This window comes from Vespula pensylvanica, chromosome 2 (genome assembly GCF_014466175.1).
Source record: "Vespula pensylvanica isolate Volc-1 chromosome 2, ASM1446617v1, whole genome shotgun sequence".
NCBI classification, from domain to species: Eukaryota; Metazoa; Arthropoda; class Insecta; order Hymenoptera; family Vespidae; genus Vespula; species Vespula pensylvanica.
In genome coordinates, this window is record NC_057686.1 from 16,173,096 (window position 1) to 16,190,149 (window position 17,054).

Here is a 17,054-nt window from a genome sequence, read left to right on the forward strand (position 1 = left end):
AAATAACATTTAATAATATTTCGTGACTAAACAGGTGACTTCGTTTTCGGTGCCAAAGCTACGGACGATGACGACGGTGAAAACTCACGAATAGTTTATCGTCTTCAAGGTAACGATGCCGACAAATTCATCATTGATTCCAACAGTGGCGTTATCAGGGCCACCCAAGAGTTAACAAGCGACGAAACTACATATCAATTACAAATCCAAGCTTCCGATTGTGGTACAGAACCACAATATGTCACAGCCGATCTAATGATACACTTGTGGGAGAGACAACTCTTTCCCAGTTTTCGTGCTAACATTAACACAAGATTTACCTTGCCCGAAGATGTGCCCGAGGGTAGAGTTATAACAAAATTAAGCGCGACGACGCCCAAAGACGGTGCTGCTAGTAATTTGGTATACGGTATTGCTGGTGGAAACGTTGGTGATGCTTTGAAAATCGATCCAAATACTGGAGAGGTATGATAATCAATAACGACTCGACAAAAATAATTTCTTTTAAATTGTCGGTGTTATAATTTGTTTTTTCATGAAATATATCCAGGTCCTAGTTGCTTCTGGATTCGATTATGAAACGGCACCATATTACGAAGCTTGGATCGAAGTCCGAGATTCCGATGCGCCAGCATTAAGAAGCGTCGTTCAATTGCTGGTCAATGTAACCGACGCTAACGACAATGCACCGGTCATGGATGCATCTATTTACAATGCAACGGTACCAGAAGAAGAATATCCACCTCTATTCGTATGCAAAGTTTCTGCCAAGGATCGTGATTCCGGTGAAAATGGACAAGTCCTTTATTACCTAGTCGATGACTTTTCCGAATCCTTTATGATCGATAGCAATACTGGTGAAATCAGTACGAACGAGAAATTAGATCGAGAAGATGTAAGTTCAATTCTTTTTCCCTCCATTAATTTTCTTCAATTACTATCTGAATAATTTCAACTTTTATTCTCGTCTCGTAGATATCATCTTACGAATTGATCGTTGAAGCTAGAGATCAAGGTCAGCCAAGATTAACTGGCACAGCTATGGTCATTGTTACGGTATTAGACAAAAATGACAATCCACCGCGTTTCACAAGATTGTACAGCGTCAATGTAACAGAAAACGCAGAGATTGGTACATTTGTCATACGTATTACCAGCAGCGACATGGATATCGGTCAAAATGCGAACGTCACTTATACTTGTACGGACAATCCAGGAAAAAAGTTTTCGATCGATGCAATAAGTGGTAACGTTACGGTGGCTGGTTATTTGGATAGAGAAGAACAAGATGAATATCTGTTAAAGGTACAAATTAATATGATTTATGAAAGTTTATATAATGCGAGTAAAAATGAAAAGAAAACTGGTTGGACTTATGGACGACTTGTCTTATCCCTCCATAATATCGTTATAGAAAGTGTGACATTTTTTGTTTTTTCTTTCTTTTTAATAGTTTTCTTCTTTTTTTCTATTTTACCTTAACATACTAGACAGATCGGTATATCTGTCACTCGGTGATAGAAAAAGTTGTATTTCAGCATGCACATCTAGTAGCGATAAGCAAGAAAATACATCGTGTGTGTCATGCAACGTGTCAAACTGAATTTCGAAAGAGTTTCTAAGAATATAACATTAAACGCTTGACATAGATTTTCTTGGATCAATAGTTTGAGTCAATATCTATAACTTCACAAGGTACCATCAACGAGATGTATTGCTTACAGATCGTCGCAGCAGACGGTGCATGGGAAACGGAAACAGCATTGACTATCACGATCCAAGATCAGAACGATAATCCACCAGAATTCGACGAAGAGGTTTACTATTTCCATTTCCCTGAATTACAACCACCTGCATCACACGTGGGTCAAGTTACAGCTGTGGATAATGATAAACAGGGTCCAAACTCAGTGATATCCTACAGTCTTTTACAACCGTCGGATCTTTTCACGGTTGATCCAGCAACCGGTGATATCTTTAGCAAAAGATTGCTCCGTTACAAGCATACGCATCGTCCTTCCTCTCCAGAAAATTTGTATTCCCTAACGATAGTTGGAACGGATAATGGGAAACCACCGTTATCCTCGAAAACTGTTGTCCACGTGAGCGTTGTCGATGCTAACAACAACACGCCCAAATTCGAACAGAGATCCTATCTTTCACCAGTACCCGAGAATTATGGAGTTGGTAAAAAGATCATGCAATTGAGTGCAAAAGACGAGGCAGATTTCGGTGCTAACGCTGAGATAAGGTATTCACTGGTGAGCATCAACGAGACTGATTACTTCTCGGTCGATGAGAAAACTGGTTGGGTTTACGTTCGTCGAAGTTTGGCTGGTTTGACCGTGGGTAAAACGTTTGTATTGAAGGCACGTGCCATTGACAAAGGTGTACCGCCGCAAAAAGACGAAGTCGATTTGACCTTAGTAATATCAGGTGAAAATCGACATTCCCCAACTTTCGCTGCTGTTAGTTATCAGGTCAGAGTGCCTGAGAATGAACCGGTCAATACGACCATATTAACTATCAGTGCGGTGGACGGTGATTCTGGTCCGAATGGCATGGTACGATATAAAATATCAGCTGGAAATGAAAGAAACGAATTCTTCGTACACTCTATTACTGGAGCGGTCACTATTTTGGAACCTCTGGATTATGATCTTGTTCAAAAGTATAGATTAAATATAACAGCGACCGACTTGGGCTTCGAACCGAAACAAGCTGTGGCTACGTTGACTGTCACCGTGTCGGATATTAATGATAATCCACCGACTTTTAACCAGAGTGTCTACGAAGCATATTTACCAGAGAATTCGCCACCTAATAGTTTTGTAGATCAGGTTTGTATAACGCGTTATCTTAACACTTATATCAGTAAGACTCAATTTATCGAGCAATCACAGGTCTCTATTCCACAAAGACCATTTTTTAAACAACATTATCATATGTTGACAGGTAATAGCCCACGATATTGACTCGCCAAAGTATGCCGTGGTAGAATACAAGATTCTAGGTGGTACAGGAAAAGATCATTTCCGTATAAATGAGAATACAGGGGTGATAACATCAGAAATTAGTTTCGACTACGAGGAAGCCAACGAATATACTTTAGACATAATCGCAGCTAATCCAGATTCTAGTCCCCAAATGGTTGGCTTCACGAGTGTTCACGTGCATATAACAGGAGTGAACGAGTTCTATCCCAAGTTTATTCAACCAGTCTTCCATATGGACGTATCAGAGAGTGCCGATGTTGGTACTTCCGTAGGACTAGTTCAAGCAACCGATCAGGATTCAGGAGAGGATGGTCGTGTGTATTACTTGTTCGTTGGTTCATCCAACGATCGTGGTTTTACAATAGGGTCTGAAACTGGTATAATAAAGGTTGCCAGAAGACTCGATCGTGAAACACAAAATCGTGTGGTCCTGACAGTAATGGCAAAGAATAGCGGTGGTATACGTGGAAACGATACTGACGAAGCTCAAGTGATCATATCCATTCAAGATGGCAACGATCCACCTGAATTCCTTCAGAACACTTATGACGCCAGTGTATCGGAAGGAGCAGCTCATGGCACTCGTTTACTAACCGTTAGAGCTGTAGATAAAGACATAAGACCACAGAACAATCAGTTCTCCTATTCCATTATCAGTGGTAATCTTGGTCAAGCGTTCAAAGTTGATCCGCAAACAGGCGATATTGAAACGGCCAAACAACTTGACAGAGAAACAATATCTTCCTATGATCTCACCGTTGGTGCTATAGATACTGGCTCACCTCCTCAAACTGGTACGGCCACCGTTCACATAGAGATTCTTGACGTTAACGACAACGGACCGATCTTTGAACCCCCTGAAGTAATCGGCTACGTAAGCGAAAATGAACCAGCTGGTACCAGTGTCATGACTCTTAGCGCTACTGATCCTGATCTACCACCAAACGGTGCACCATTTACGTACAGACTCGTTGGCGGTAGGCAGAGTGACATGGTCACACTCGATAAACATTCAGGTGTTTTAAGAACAACGAGAAGTTTAGACAGAGAGACTATGCCACAGTTGGATCTTGTCGTAAGTAAATGATAACTTTTATGTATACATAAGTCGAACAAGTATGTGTGCGTGCATGTGAGAGAATGAGAGAGAGAGAGGGAGAGAGGAATTATATTTTAACTTTTTTTTAAATAAAGGTGGAAGTCGAAGATTCTGGAGTGCCAAGAATGAAGAGTGAACATACGATAACCGTCATCGTCACTGATCAAAACGATAGTCCTTCGACACCACGATCTGTCCACGTAATAGTACATGCATTTAATGGGGCTACTCCACTTGGTAAAATTGCAGATGTACATCCTAACGATCCAGATATCACTGGAGTTTATTCTTGCAAAATCCTTCAAAGTTCTAACACCAGAGTGTTGAGTATTCCAAATGCTTGCGACTTGCATACCAACAAGATTACACCTGGTACGTAATGATTTATTTCACGAAAGAAAAATACAAGTACCTACCGATATAATATAATTAACACGTTGTTGTTATTAAATATAGGTATCGGGTATTCTCTAAGCGTATCCGGTAATGATGGCCGTCATCCTGACGTAATATCAAAGGTCACCGTAGAATTCATATCCTTCAGAAACGCAACGATAGAAAATAGTGTGACCTTGCAAATCATGAAATTAAATGCAAAAGATTTTCTAAATCAACATTATCGTGCGCTATTGGATTTGTTGCAAGAAGAAATCGAGGTTGACGACACCGTAACGATTTTCAGTCTTGGAGAAAGCAATGGCAATGCTAATATTCATTTGGCTGTAGAGACTCCGCAAGGTAAAACGACATGAAAGAAAATTATGACGATCATTGTGCATCAAGCATGACGATAATTCATCAAGTTTTCAATACTGTTTCATCAGGTTATCGCACGAAATACGAAGTTAGTGAACTATTGACACGTAATCGAGATAAAATTCAATCGCTGTTTGATGGGACTACATTCACAATTGGATATTCTCCGTGTAAAAATATGCCGTGCGAAAATGGAGGTAGTTGTACTAGTCGTCTAGCCATATATGATGACGCTAGGATCACTGATAGTCAAACATTGATCTTAACATCCCCAAGAATGTTACATGAAATGATGTGCATATGTAGGGATGGTTTTACCGGTGAGAAATGTGAAAGAAGGCAGGATCCATGTTCACCGAATCCTTGTTTGTTGGTGAGAAAAAAAAACAATTCGTAAATTATATACAAAAAAAAAGGGGTTATCGCGTAACTTAAAACATTTTATCGTTTATAGGGTGGTCAATGTCGTAGATTGGGATACGACTTTCAATGTACATGTCCTATCGATCGCGAAGGAAAAATATGTGAATTGGAAAGAGGGGATGCGTGTGCCAGCAACCCTTGTCGAAACGGTGGTTCATGTAGGAAAAGTCCTGACAGCTTTAGCTTCTTCTGTCTTTGTCGTCCTGGTTACAGAGGAAATCATTGTGAAGCTATTACAGATTCGTGCAGACCAAATCCATGTTTGTACGGTGGTCTATGCGTCGGAGAAAAACCAGGGTACTTAATCATCCTATCTTTCAAGAATCTATCCTAAATCATCTCTCTCATTTCTTATGTATATATATATATATATTCCTTTCTACGTGTTACAGATATAGATGTAGTTGTCCAGAAGGACGTTATGGGAGACATTGCGAACGTTCTACTTTCGGTTTCGATGAACTTTCTTATATGACATTCCCGGCATTAGATGCCAACACTAACGACATAACTATAGTGTTCGCCACAACAAAACCGGATGCCTTGTTATTATACAACTATGCACCACAAACAGGAGGACGATCGGATTTTGTTGTCCTAGAATTAATTAGTGGAAGAGTCGTGTTTTCTTATGGTGGTGCAAGAAGTGCTATTACATCGGTATCGATAAAGAGTGAGAAGAGTGTGTCGGATGGGGAATGGTGGAAAGTGACAGCCACAAGAAATGGAAGAGTTATTTCTTTGAGCGTATCGACGTGCAGAGAACACGGTGATATTTGTGATGATTGTAGACCTGGCGATGGAACTTGTTATGCTGATGACGTTGGACCAATAGGGTTAATATCTCATTGAGACTTGTATTACTTCTAATTTATCCTCTTATAATCACGAATAATGATATGATATTATAATTTTTATAGGACCTTGAATTTCAATAACAATCCACTTCTCTTGGGCGGCCTTGAGAACGTCGATCCTGTATTGGAAAGGCCTGGACAAGTACATTCCGATGACTTCGTTGGATGCATGCATTCTGTATCAATAAACGGAAGATCTTTAAACCTGACAAATCCACTAGCATTGCGAGGTGTGAAACCTACGTGCAGTAGATCAGAGAAAAATCCATGCTCGAAAAATGATAAAGATTTGGTCTCTGTTTGCGGACCAAAATCAAAGTGTTACGATAAGTGGCATCAAGTAACTTGTCAATGTGGATCATTAATTGCACCGAATTGTCATGGTGCCTTCGAGCCCGTCACTTTGAACGAAGGCGGATATATTGAGTTCAAGGTATGTATATATTATATAAAGAAAGAAGAAACCATTAAAGTATAATCGTTTTACGTCAGTAAAATATTATTTATCAATGTTTTTATCAACAGATTTCAGACAAGCATAGAAGAATACAGTTATTAGAATATCTCTACGGAGGATCAACAATGTGGTATAAAAATCGTTCAAAACGAACAGTCGTGGAAGAATCAAGCATGTTCGCGGTGAATCCAGTATTAAAAACGGTTGGTCTGATGTTCCGTACTGTCAAACCCGATGGCATTTTGATATATGCTGCGACGAACAAGCACTATACGTCAGTAGAGGTAAGACAATATTTTGAATTAACGTAATCAAATAGAATTAAACACGCATTGTCACGTTTTCTTCGTACATTACAGCTACGAGGTGGTCAGCTGACTTATGCATCATTATTGGGTTCTCCTGTTAACATGACCATGCACGTTGAAGGTGGCCTAGCAGATGGTAACTGGCATAATTTAACTTTACACGCTTATTCCCGAGGATTGAGATTGCTCGTCGATGGTGTCTCCAAAGGAGACGAATTGGATTTAGCTGGAGTTCACGACTTTCTCGACCCATACTTATCCGTCTTATCGATCGGCGGAGCTAGCCAAAATCTTTATCACGCTCGAAGTGCTGGCGCTAAGAGCTTCGAAGGTTGCCTGGCAAATTTTACGATAAACAACGAGCTCCAACCATTTAACGGTTCAGGATCTATTTTCAAGGACGTGTTGTATCACGGAAAAGTTAATACCGGCTGTAGAGGATCGATAGGCATTAGCACAGCTACATCAGCCGATCCCCTTAGCATCGGTATCACCCTAGTCATAGTGTTTTTCATTATCCTGTTAATAGCGATCCTCGTGAGTTTCATAGTTTTCCGTTTGAGACGTCAGAACAAGGAAAAGTCGGCGCCATCCGTAGTAAATAAAAATACGAACGCTATAATGACCGGTAATCCATTGGTAGGGACGGGCAATGACAATCTAATGTCACGTCACGAAAATACATATATCTCCGATGGATCTGATTTGCGTGGCGTTGGACACATGGGTCCGGAATTGATATCGAAGAAGTACAAGGAACGTGAAATTAATTCGACGAGCGAGCATAGACCTCAAAGGCCGGATATAATCGAACGAGAGGTAACGAAATCACCACCGATCAGAGACGAACATCCTCCTTTGCCTCCACCTACTCAAACATCTCTTCACTCGCACGAACACAATCAGGAGCCTGACATGCCGGAGCATTATGACCTAGAAAATGCAAGTTCGATCGCTCCAAGTGACATCGACATAGTTTACCATTACAAGGGTTATAGAGATGGCATGAGAAAATACAAGGCGACGCCACCGCCCATCGGAAATTATGGAAATCATCATAAGCACACTGGACAACAGCACAGACACGCCGGTCCGTTTCCACCGCGAGCAATGCCACCACCAAACGTAAATCAACCACCTGGGCCAGCACCGAAATTATTACAAAGTACACCTTTAGCTAGACTATCACCGAGTAGCGAGTTGTCCGCTCAACAGCCAAGAATCCTAACGTTACACGACATCAGTGGGAAGCCCTTACAAAGTGCATTACTGGCAACCACGTCGTCGTCCGGTGGTGTAGGCAAAGACGCTTTAAATTCGAACAGCGAGAGAAGCTTAAATTCACCGATCATGAGCCAACTCTCGGGATCAACGGCAAGTCGCAAGGCACCGCAATCCAATAACGAAAATTCGGTTAACAATGTATCGTCCGGGCCAATGGGCTTAACAGCCGAAGAGATAGAAAGATTAAACTCGAGACCTAGAACGTCTAGCCTCGTATCCACTCTAGACGCTGTAAGTTCGTCCAGCGAGGCCAGAGGACCACCTACTCATGGACCTCTTCATCTTCACAGACGTCACACGCCACCTGTTGAAAGATTAGAACGACGCAATTCCTCTACAACCGACGAAAGTGGCAACGATAGTTTCACCTGTTCGGAAATCGAATATGACAATGGTTCTTTGGTCGGTGACAAAAGATCCGACAATCTTTTCACCAAACAAGACGACGAGGAAGTCACCCAGCGAACAAACGAATCGACTCAATCAACCAAACCACCATTACCGCCCAATGTTAATTACGATGGATTTGATAGTTCCTTTCGTGGCTCGTTGAGCACGTTGGTCGCCTCGGACGATGATTTGTCGACCCATATGGGTGGTCTTTACAGGCCTACCAACAATGGCTCACCTTCGACCACAACAACGGCTCTCAGTTGGGATTATCTATTAAATTGGGGCCCAAATTTTGAAAGTCTCGTCGGCGTTTTTGTCGACATCGCCGAGCTGCCGGACAGCGCGAATCGAGTACCGAATACTCTTAGACTACCAGCTAGTATACCCAAACCATCGGAGGAATACGTCTGATAAAATTCAATGACAAATTATAAAAATATTCTTATCATTCAAATTTGTCGTTAAATAATAACAATAATCGACGTTATTCTGCCCAAAGAAACTGTCTAATTCGCGTTCATTTAAATCTTGACGGATTTCTTGATCATAAAATTAATACGGATCGATAGATCAGGAACGTACGTGTGTCTGCGAATTTCTGTATATGTATATATATACATACACATATATATATATATATATGTATACAGAATATTCTGTGTTGTGTGTATATATATATATATACATATATATATATATGTATTATATACGTACATACATACATACACACACATATATATATATATGCACACACGCACATAACGAACGATGATATTCTAATCAAAATTACTTTATCTCGAAATAATGCGCGTTTAGTTTTAACGAATTTTTCTAGGGAGATACTTTAATATCTACAGATCGTCTATATATACGAATTTAACTAGATAAATCTTCAATATTGCGAATTTTCGAATTCGTTAATACATCCCGTCCTTTAGTATTTTTTGATTAATTTATATTAAACGCGTGTGTATACGTTTCTAAATGCCATTGTGAACACGGGTATTCGTCCGTAAATAAGAAAAAAAAAAAAAAAATTAGAGAAAAGAAAGATAGGGAATACAATATTTCCGTTTAGTTACTTATTCGATGTGTTAACATCTTCTTTTTTTAATTAATTTTTTTTTTTTTTTAAATTGAAAATATATACACGTAAACGGGGCGGGACGAGCGAGAAGAAGATGAAAAAATAAATGAATTTACGATCTATGATCGTCCAACGACGTCTGTAAATAATTGTGTCTTTAATTTTTAATAACTATTGCGTCATAAGTATATAACAAATTTTGAAGAAAAAAAAAAAAAATAGAGAAACAAAGAAAAAAAAAGGAAAGAAAGAAAAAAAATTTTTTTTAGAGAAAAAAGGAGAGAATTTTCTTTTTTCTTTTTCTTTTTTCTTTTTTCTTTTTTTTTTTTTTTTGTTTCTTTTTTTTTTCTTTTTTCTTAAGCTTCGCGTTTATCGACGCGAGAAGCGCGCCATCGAAGCTACCAGACTGATTTTTCATACTCCGTAGTATATTATATATGTGTAGTTATATAAATATATATATATATAATATAGAAAATAATTCGTGTCGATCGTTTACGACGTTTGTAAATTATCAACTTTTGTATCTTGTAAATATATTCGTAGGCGTTTTACTGTACAAAATGTGTATGGATGTATGAACGTACGTACGTACGTATGTGTGTATGTATGCATGGATGTATGTACGTATGTATGTATGTAAGTATGTATGTACGTATGTACGTATGTGTGCGTTTACTTGTAATAAACGTGAAAAAATTTGCATAAGATTTTTTTTACAAAAGTAAGATTTTCTTGCTTTCTTCGTTCTAATGTGTATTTCATTATTATCACTTTTCTTTTTCTTTTTTAATCTTTCGAAAAAAGAAAAAAAAAATAGAAAACATTCAATGGTCTGCTATATCGAGTGTGTTCTGTCAAAAAATATCGAGTCAGCTGTGAAAACGTTATAATTCATCATCCTTCATATCATAAAATCTTGTCACGTTGCTCTTGTCATCAATGTTCTTGGATAATAATTAATAATAATAATAATAATCATAATAATAATAATAATAATAATAATAATAACAACAATAATAATAATAATACCAATACTACTACTACTACTACTACTAATAATAATAATAATAATAATAATAATAATAATAATAATTTTTTGTTTCACACAAAAAAAGAAGGTATAGATTAACATATAAAAAAAAAAGATGTAATTTTACGTCTAGGAAGAGCTAACACACTCGGATATGCATCCCTTTTGAATTTGATATAGATTCCCAATCGATTATTGTGGAACATGTTTGATCATTTATGATGTTCGGATAATGTTATCATCATTTTCGTCATACGACGACGAGCTTTTGAATAGCGCTTATGCGAATATAAGTTTAATAGCTGATCAAACTTGGGTATACAATCAAGAGGATTTATATCGGAATTTAAATCAATCCTTGTGGATACAGGTACGTATATATGAACATATATTAAAGAATATTTCTTTCAACCTCTGTTTGTCTTATTAAATAAATTTAAACAAATTTTTATATATATCGATATGTGTGTAAATATATATATAAGCAGAGTTGTAAACTGATCGAAAAGTACAAAGATAAAGATGGTACTTGTCCGAAACATGTTCGAGACGTTATTCCAGAATCACGACTCTCAAAATATGGTAATTACGAGTATAACGAGGAACGTGAGAAGATCTATAGATCAGAGAATGACGATATACGATCGATCAACAACACATTTCATTTCTATGCGAAAGAGATCACGGAACCGTGGATGTTACCGGAAGTGGAGGAACATTTCGCTCGGTTAATTTCAGGGAACGTTAAACGAGTGAATCCTAAACTGTTAGCCGTTCGATATTTTCAATTACAAGTTCTTACATCAACAATTTCGCTAATTTCAAATAATTCTCTTCGCAAAGCTCAGCATTGAAGGAATTGCAGTCTACCGATAGCTCACTAAGAGAATATAATACACGAATGCAACGTCATTTCAAGGCAAACTGGAACGATGTTTTGCAGAATGAACATTCAGGACAAAAGATTAACTCAAATGTAAAAAAACGAACAAGAAGGCACGGTGGTGAATCGTTTGCTATTTATAAACCTAATAATATTGGTATATAACTTTAATTCTCTCTCTTTCTCTCTCTCTCTCTCTCTCTATCTATCTCTTTTTCTCTATACATATTTTTTATCTACGATACTGCGTATGTATGTGTATATATATTATCTATGAGAATATTATTAGTATACGTAACATGTTCTATCCTAATTTTACAAAATCTAGATATAACAGGAAAGAACAATGAAATTAGCGATCACAACAAATACAAACCACCTCGTTATACGATCGATGCACCAGCCGAGATACAATTGCAAACATGCATTTCTTGTGAAAATGTACGAGATCTTTGGAATCCAATTAAAATAGAACAACAGCAACAACAACAGCTGTTTATTACTCCGAATAAACGTTTACATTATCAACAACGACAACAACCACAACTATGTAATCGTCAGGAACAACGTGTTAACGTTTGCAAAGGACAACAACAATTATACTGTGCTGTACAGTATCAACCTCTAGCGTTAAAAATGGATTATCGTCAAACTAGATTTCAAACGGATAGTTATGAGATAATGAGAAAACCTTTAGCTCCAAATTTGAGTCCAGAAGTTCCAGAATTTTTTCCAAAATGTCCTGTCACTTGTCTGAATAATCATAAAGAGCAAAGAGTTAATCCTATACAATATTTTCCATCTTTGAACGAGAAGAGTTATCAAAAGGAACTCTTTCCTTATAATAGAACTTACGAAACCGTTGTGGTGACAAGCTTCCAAGTAAATGTAACATCAAGTATTTCATATACATACTGTCATTTCTTTTATAATAATCGATAAATATATTTATTCATAAATTATAGAACATTCCTTTACCAATGTTACCGAGCATGGACACGAGTCATTATATGAGAACACCTCATCAATGGATCCAAAGAGTAACTACACCTGGGCAAATACATATACCAGTCTCTTCATCTACTCAACCAGTTTACAGATCTCTTCAAACAACACGCACAAGTATTATTAATCAGAGACCTCAACAGGTGATTGAAATATATGATAAATGATGAACAATTTTTATATATGACAAAGTAATAGTTATTTTTCGTGATCAGGTGAATCCCACACCTATACCAGTTTATCAACGTCCTTTAGAACTCTATACCGATCCATCTCAAATTCGTAAAAATACTCAAGGTGTCGACTTCAATAATTTAATATTACTGACAAAAAATGCAATGAAAGTTCGAAGAAGTTCTTCGAGAAATCGACAACAATCTAAACAGTCTAATAAAAAGACTGAACAGAACGTGTTTCAATGGTTGAATAAAAGTTGTCCAAAGAAAACTAAAGAACTTATAAGTATGAACACAGTAGTAACGGAATTACAAAGTTTTGAAGAGAAATGTGATCACGGTAAAGTTGCATCTGGATGGAAAACCAATGAACCATTGCGACAACAACAAATCACGGAACATTTGAAATCAAACGCATGGACTATGATGGAGAACACTGATACAACAACAATATCCAGTAATGAAACAGATATGGAAGGGGATTTGACGCAAAATAAGAAACGTCTTTACAGAGATGTGTTAACACACACATTAACCCTATCACATATAAAATTAAAGATTTAAATAATCAAGAAATTATTAAATTCTTTTACAACTATAAACTACAGCTGACAAAATTTAATAAAAAAAAAAAATTATCATTATAAATAAAATACTATGAATGAAAATAAATTCAATTAAAGATAGAAAAGTCATCTATTAGGGATTTTATGACATTGAACGAGAAGTAAAGAATTATGATAAAATAAAAATGTTAATTTTGAGTGAATATAAAAAAGAGTAAAAAAGAACCTACAAAGATTGATAAATATATGAAATTAAAATGGCTTCAATTGGAAAAGGAAAAACGATCTTCAAAGTAAATGCTTGGAAAAATGTGAAAAAAAAAAAAATTTAACTGAATAGATTCAGAAAGTTTAGCATTTTTGTAAGAGATTTAAAAATACCTTTTAAAAATTATTATATTTCCTTTTAAAAATATCCCTCTCTAATAAATAAATAAATAAATAAATAAATAAATAAATAAATAAATAACAAGACGAGTAAACAAATGTTTTCAAAATATTTTCGTAATTAGAGCTGAATATAAAAGTGCTCTAGCTCAATGCTAAATGTGAATAGCGTTAATAAGAAAACTTTATTTCAAATTGATACTGGTGATAATTTTTGTATTTCTGACTTTCAGTATTGCATAGCAGGTATGTATAACCATCAAAAAGATATTAAAAATTATGACCCAAATTCAAAGGTCAAACTATTCGATAATTTTAACTTTTTTCTCATATATCAAAATAAAAAACATAATAAATTATTAGATGAGAAAGAATTTTCAGGTATCTTTGGAACAGTTGAAAAAATAGCTGTGTCACACTTTCTGGTCCTCACATTTCAGGTGAAAGTTTTAAGAACGTAAAAAAAAAAAAGTAACGGCAATATTCTAAATTCCGGTTTTATTTCGAGGTTTAGTGGAAGAGGAAATTTTTCAATTGTAGGTAAATTGGGTGATTTACTAATAACATTAAATATACCATATATGTATGATGTTTTTAGTAGTAAATAATTTTTTACTAATAAAATTTTTGATTTTTCCTTTAAGTGTGTTTATTTGACTTTTGGACTGTATAAATAATATATTGACTAGAATAATGATAAGAAAGAATAAATCGTTCTTATCATAAATGCATAAAAAGAATTAATAAAAAAAAGAAATAAATAAATAAAGAAATAAAAAAATTGATAATATTCTAGTATTCTATTAATAAAATATACTTCTTTTCTTTATTTGCACAATATTTTATTGTGGTATAATTGTTTCCATTTTTTATATCACTAATGCAGGATAATCAAAATTATATAATGTTGACATTTTATATTAAATAACTTTAGAAAAATTGATACTTGTTAATAAATAAATGTTAGCCAACAAATGTAATATTTAATACATATATATTCTTAAGATATATAATTACTTTAAATACTATCCTTAATAAAGCAACCTTCGAAAGATTATTATTATTTATTGTACTTTTCAGATATAACAAAAAATGCTTCCAATTATAATAATATATAATATTAATCATCATTTCTCACAAATGATTTAAATAAAATCTAAGTAAATTATATAGCCTCTATATATGTTATTTTACATTTAAATTACAGAACAATTTTTTAATATAATTTTTGTTATAATAAATTTAAAAAAAAAAAAAAAGAAAAAAGATACATTAGAAAGATACAAAAAAAAAGATAAGTTCTCAAAACAAGTTAACAGATAAAAATATTATTTATCAAAATGTTATATAACGGATTTTTTTCTACTTAATTCTTAATACTATTTGGCAATATTATTTAATTATATATAAAATTATATATATATATATATATATATATATATAATAGCACATTCAAAAATATTCATAGAATGAACATATTGAGATCCATGAGCAAATAAAATGAAAGCTGAAGATATATTATTAAATTAATGAAGATAATCTTATATCATATTTTATAACACTCAGCAATGAAATATCATTGCATTGTATATATGTATATATCTATATGCATTGAATACACACAATACTAACGATAAGCGATATGTATAGATGATAATAATATAATTTATCAATTACAGTCTATAGTACGATTATTTTTATGATTTATAATATATGGTCTATGGAGAAAAAAGTTACGGAGTATTCATCATTAATACTAAATTACATATATACTGAAATATATATGAAGCAGTCTTACGTTAAATAATTATAGGAATACTTTGAATTTGAACTTGTTAGAAGGATAAAAATGATCAAAGTATATTTACCAATTATCTAAAAATTCAAATCCAGTCTTTGGTATACATCTTTCTTCTTCTTCGTGATTTAACTGAGAAGATTGAAAACTACTATAGGAGCTAGGTGTCTCTAAGAGAGCTGTTGATTCATTAATGTCACTTGACTTTGTTCGTGAAATAGCTACAAGTGTATTAGATTGACTTTTATCCGAATCTCTATCATGTACCAAACTTTCCATATCGTCCTCCAAATTATTTTGCAATTTTAATAAGGAAGTTTTATTAATTAATTTTGCAAATATACTCTCAGAATGTTCAGTATCTATGTCACTATTACGTAAATTTCCACACGGTTCATCTTCAAATAAACTTTTGGAATAACACTCCGATTGATAACGATTGGTTTGATTAGAATTATAATTATCGGTAATGGAATTAGAATTATTTCTCTGAGTTTTAATTGGACTTGAAAAATGTGGAGATTCTCCAAAATGAGATCTCAGACATTTGGATGTAAAATCTTCATTGGAATCTACTAAATTTAAATTCATTTGAGATTGAGTCATAAATGAAAATGGTGCAGAATGTTCGTCTCGCCATTTTAGTGTCTGCAATAGGACAGACATAGATACAACGATGTATAACAAAACTATAACTACTTATGACTATCTTGAAGTTTTAGTCTTAAAGAATTCTATTTAAATATACTCACAGATCCTGTTTCATCGATAACATATTTCATGCCAGTCTGAATACGAAGTTTCGGGTACCAATCGGGTAATTCTTTAGTAAGTTCAACTTCCTTAACTGCATATTGTAAAGCCACCTCTGGTTGAATTATAGTTTCATTAATGGCCTGGTTTCGTTCTGATATGCTTAAAGTATTCCAAAGACCCTCATAAGCTTCTTTTGTCACGGTTATATCTTCGCCAATACGTTGAGCCAAAGGACTTAAACTATAAAAATACTTTTCTGCTCTTGAACTAAGTGTTCCGGTACTCATTGTGATATACTAAAATACAAAAAATAAAAATTAAGTTACGAAATAAACTTTTAAAGAATATAAGATAAATATTTGTAAATTTTCGATATACCTACATACACACTTTCTTCGAATTCGAAAATTATTGTATAACCTATACACTGTAATATTACCACACTAATATTATTATTACAAAATTATAAAATGTTACTATAGTAATTTATACGTAATAAATACAAGAAAAAGCAATTCCATTGTCTTTCGTGATGTCTCAATCAAGATCAATAAATACAAACTACCATTATGTACTACAACACATTGTATATCAATCAATATACTATTAAAAGAGTTAACGAATAGTAATTATTAACGTGTTATTAATTTCGACATAGAAGGTTTAAAGGAATCGTTTAATTATAATAAGAACATCGCTAATATATGCTCGCACAATTTCACATACCAAATCGAAAGAAAATTTGACATTGCAAAGTAATGATGTACGCTGATTGGCTAAGTTCAAAAAT

General features: G+C 34.7%; 3 protein-coding genes across 5 annotated transcripts in view; 2 read left to right on the forward strand and 1 right to left on the reverse strand.

The window, feature by feature from the left end:
- The window catches only part of LOC122626973 (cadherin-related tumor suppressor), a 97,648-nt gene extending 88,458 nt beyond the window's left edge, over positions 1–9,190 (forward strand). For both annotated transcript variants that reach the window (XM_043807633.1, XM_043807635.1), the window contains 13 exons: positions 35–465; positions 551–895; positions 976–1,305; positions 1,725–2,840; positions 2,956–4,071; positions 4,191–4,467; positions 4,552–4,833; positions 4,920–5,224; positions 5,306–5,571; positions 5,667–6,110; positions 6,195–6,564; positions 6,657–6,872; positions 6,948–9,190. In XM_043807633.1, coding sequence (XP_043663568.1) covers positions 35–465; positions 551–895; positions 976–1,305; positions 1,725–2,840; positions 2,956–4,071; positions 4,191–4,467; positions 4,552–4,833; positions 4,920–5,224; positions 5,306–5,571; positions 5,667–6,110; positions 6,195–6,564; positions 6,657–6,872; positions 6,948–8,984 — 7,535 coding nt within the window. In that variant the 3' untranslated portion in view covers positions 8,985–9,190. The remainder of the gene's footprint in view (positions 1–34; positions 466–550; positions 896–975; positions 1,306–1,724; positions 2,841–2,955; positions 4,072–4,190; positions 4,468–4,551; positions 4,834–4,919; positions 5,225–5,305; positions 5,572–5,666; positions 6,111–6,194; positions 6,565–6,656; positions 6,873–6,947) is intronic.
- Positions 9,191–12,498: 3,308 nt separating this feature from the next.
- Positions 12,499–13,355, forward strand: LOC122637580. The gene is made up of 2 exons (XM_043829793.1): positions 12,499–12,724; positions 12,797–13,355. The coding sequence occupies exons 1-2, from the start codon at positions 12,557–12,559 to the stop codon at positions 13,319–13,321; spliced, it is 693 nt and encodes a 230-aa protein (XP_043685728.1). The 5' UTR covers positions 12,499–12,556; the 3' UTR covers positions 13,322–13,355.
- Positions 13,356–15,147: 1,792 nt separating this feature from the next.
- LOC122638068 (uncharacterized protein C1orf198-like) lies at positions 15,148–16,981 on the reverse strand. Of its 2 annotated transcripts, none has more exons than XM_043830709.1 (3): positions 16,647–16,981; positions 16,261–16,560; positions 15,148–16,156 (listed from the first exon to the last, which is right to left on the reverse strand). In XM_043830709.1, the coding sequence occupies exons 2-3, from the start codon at positions 16,549–16,551 to the stop codon at positions 15,575–15,577; spliced, it is 873 nt and encodes a 290-aa protein (XP_043686644.1). In that variant the 5' UTR covers positions 16,552–16,560; positions 16,647–16,981; the 3' UTR covers positions 15,148–15,574. The 2 variants fall into 2 exon arrangements, with proteins under 2 accessions (XP_043686644.1, XP_043686645.1); XM_043830710.1 differs by having other exon boundaries at positions 16,643–16,981.
- Between the last annotated feature and the right edge of the window lie 73 nt (positions 16,982–17,054).

Coding starts and splice junctions, on each gene's coding strand:
- LOC122637580 (XM_043829793.1), top strand. CDS start 12,557: ATGTTACCGAGCATGGACACGAGTCATTATATGAGAACACCTCATCAA. Junction 12,725..12,796: donor TTAATCAGAGACCTCAACAG/GTGATTGAAATA, acceptor TTTCGTGATCAG/GTGAATCCCACACCTATACC.
- LOC122638068 (XM_043830709.1), bottom strand. CDS start 16,551: ATGAGTACCGGAACACTTAGTTCAAGAGCAGAAAAGTATTTTTATAGT. Junction 16,157..16,260: donor TTATCGATGAAACAGGATCT/GTGAGTATATTT, acceptor GTCCTATTGCAG/ACACTAAAATGGCGAGACGA.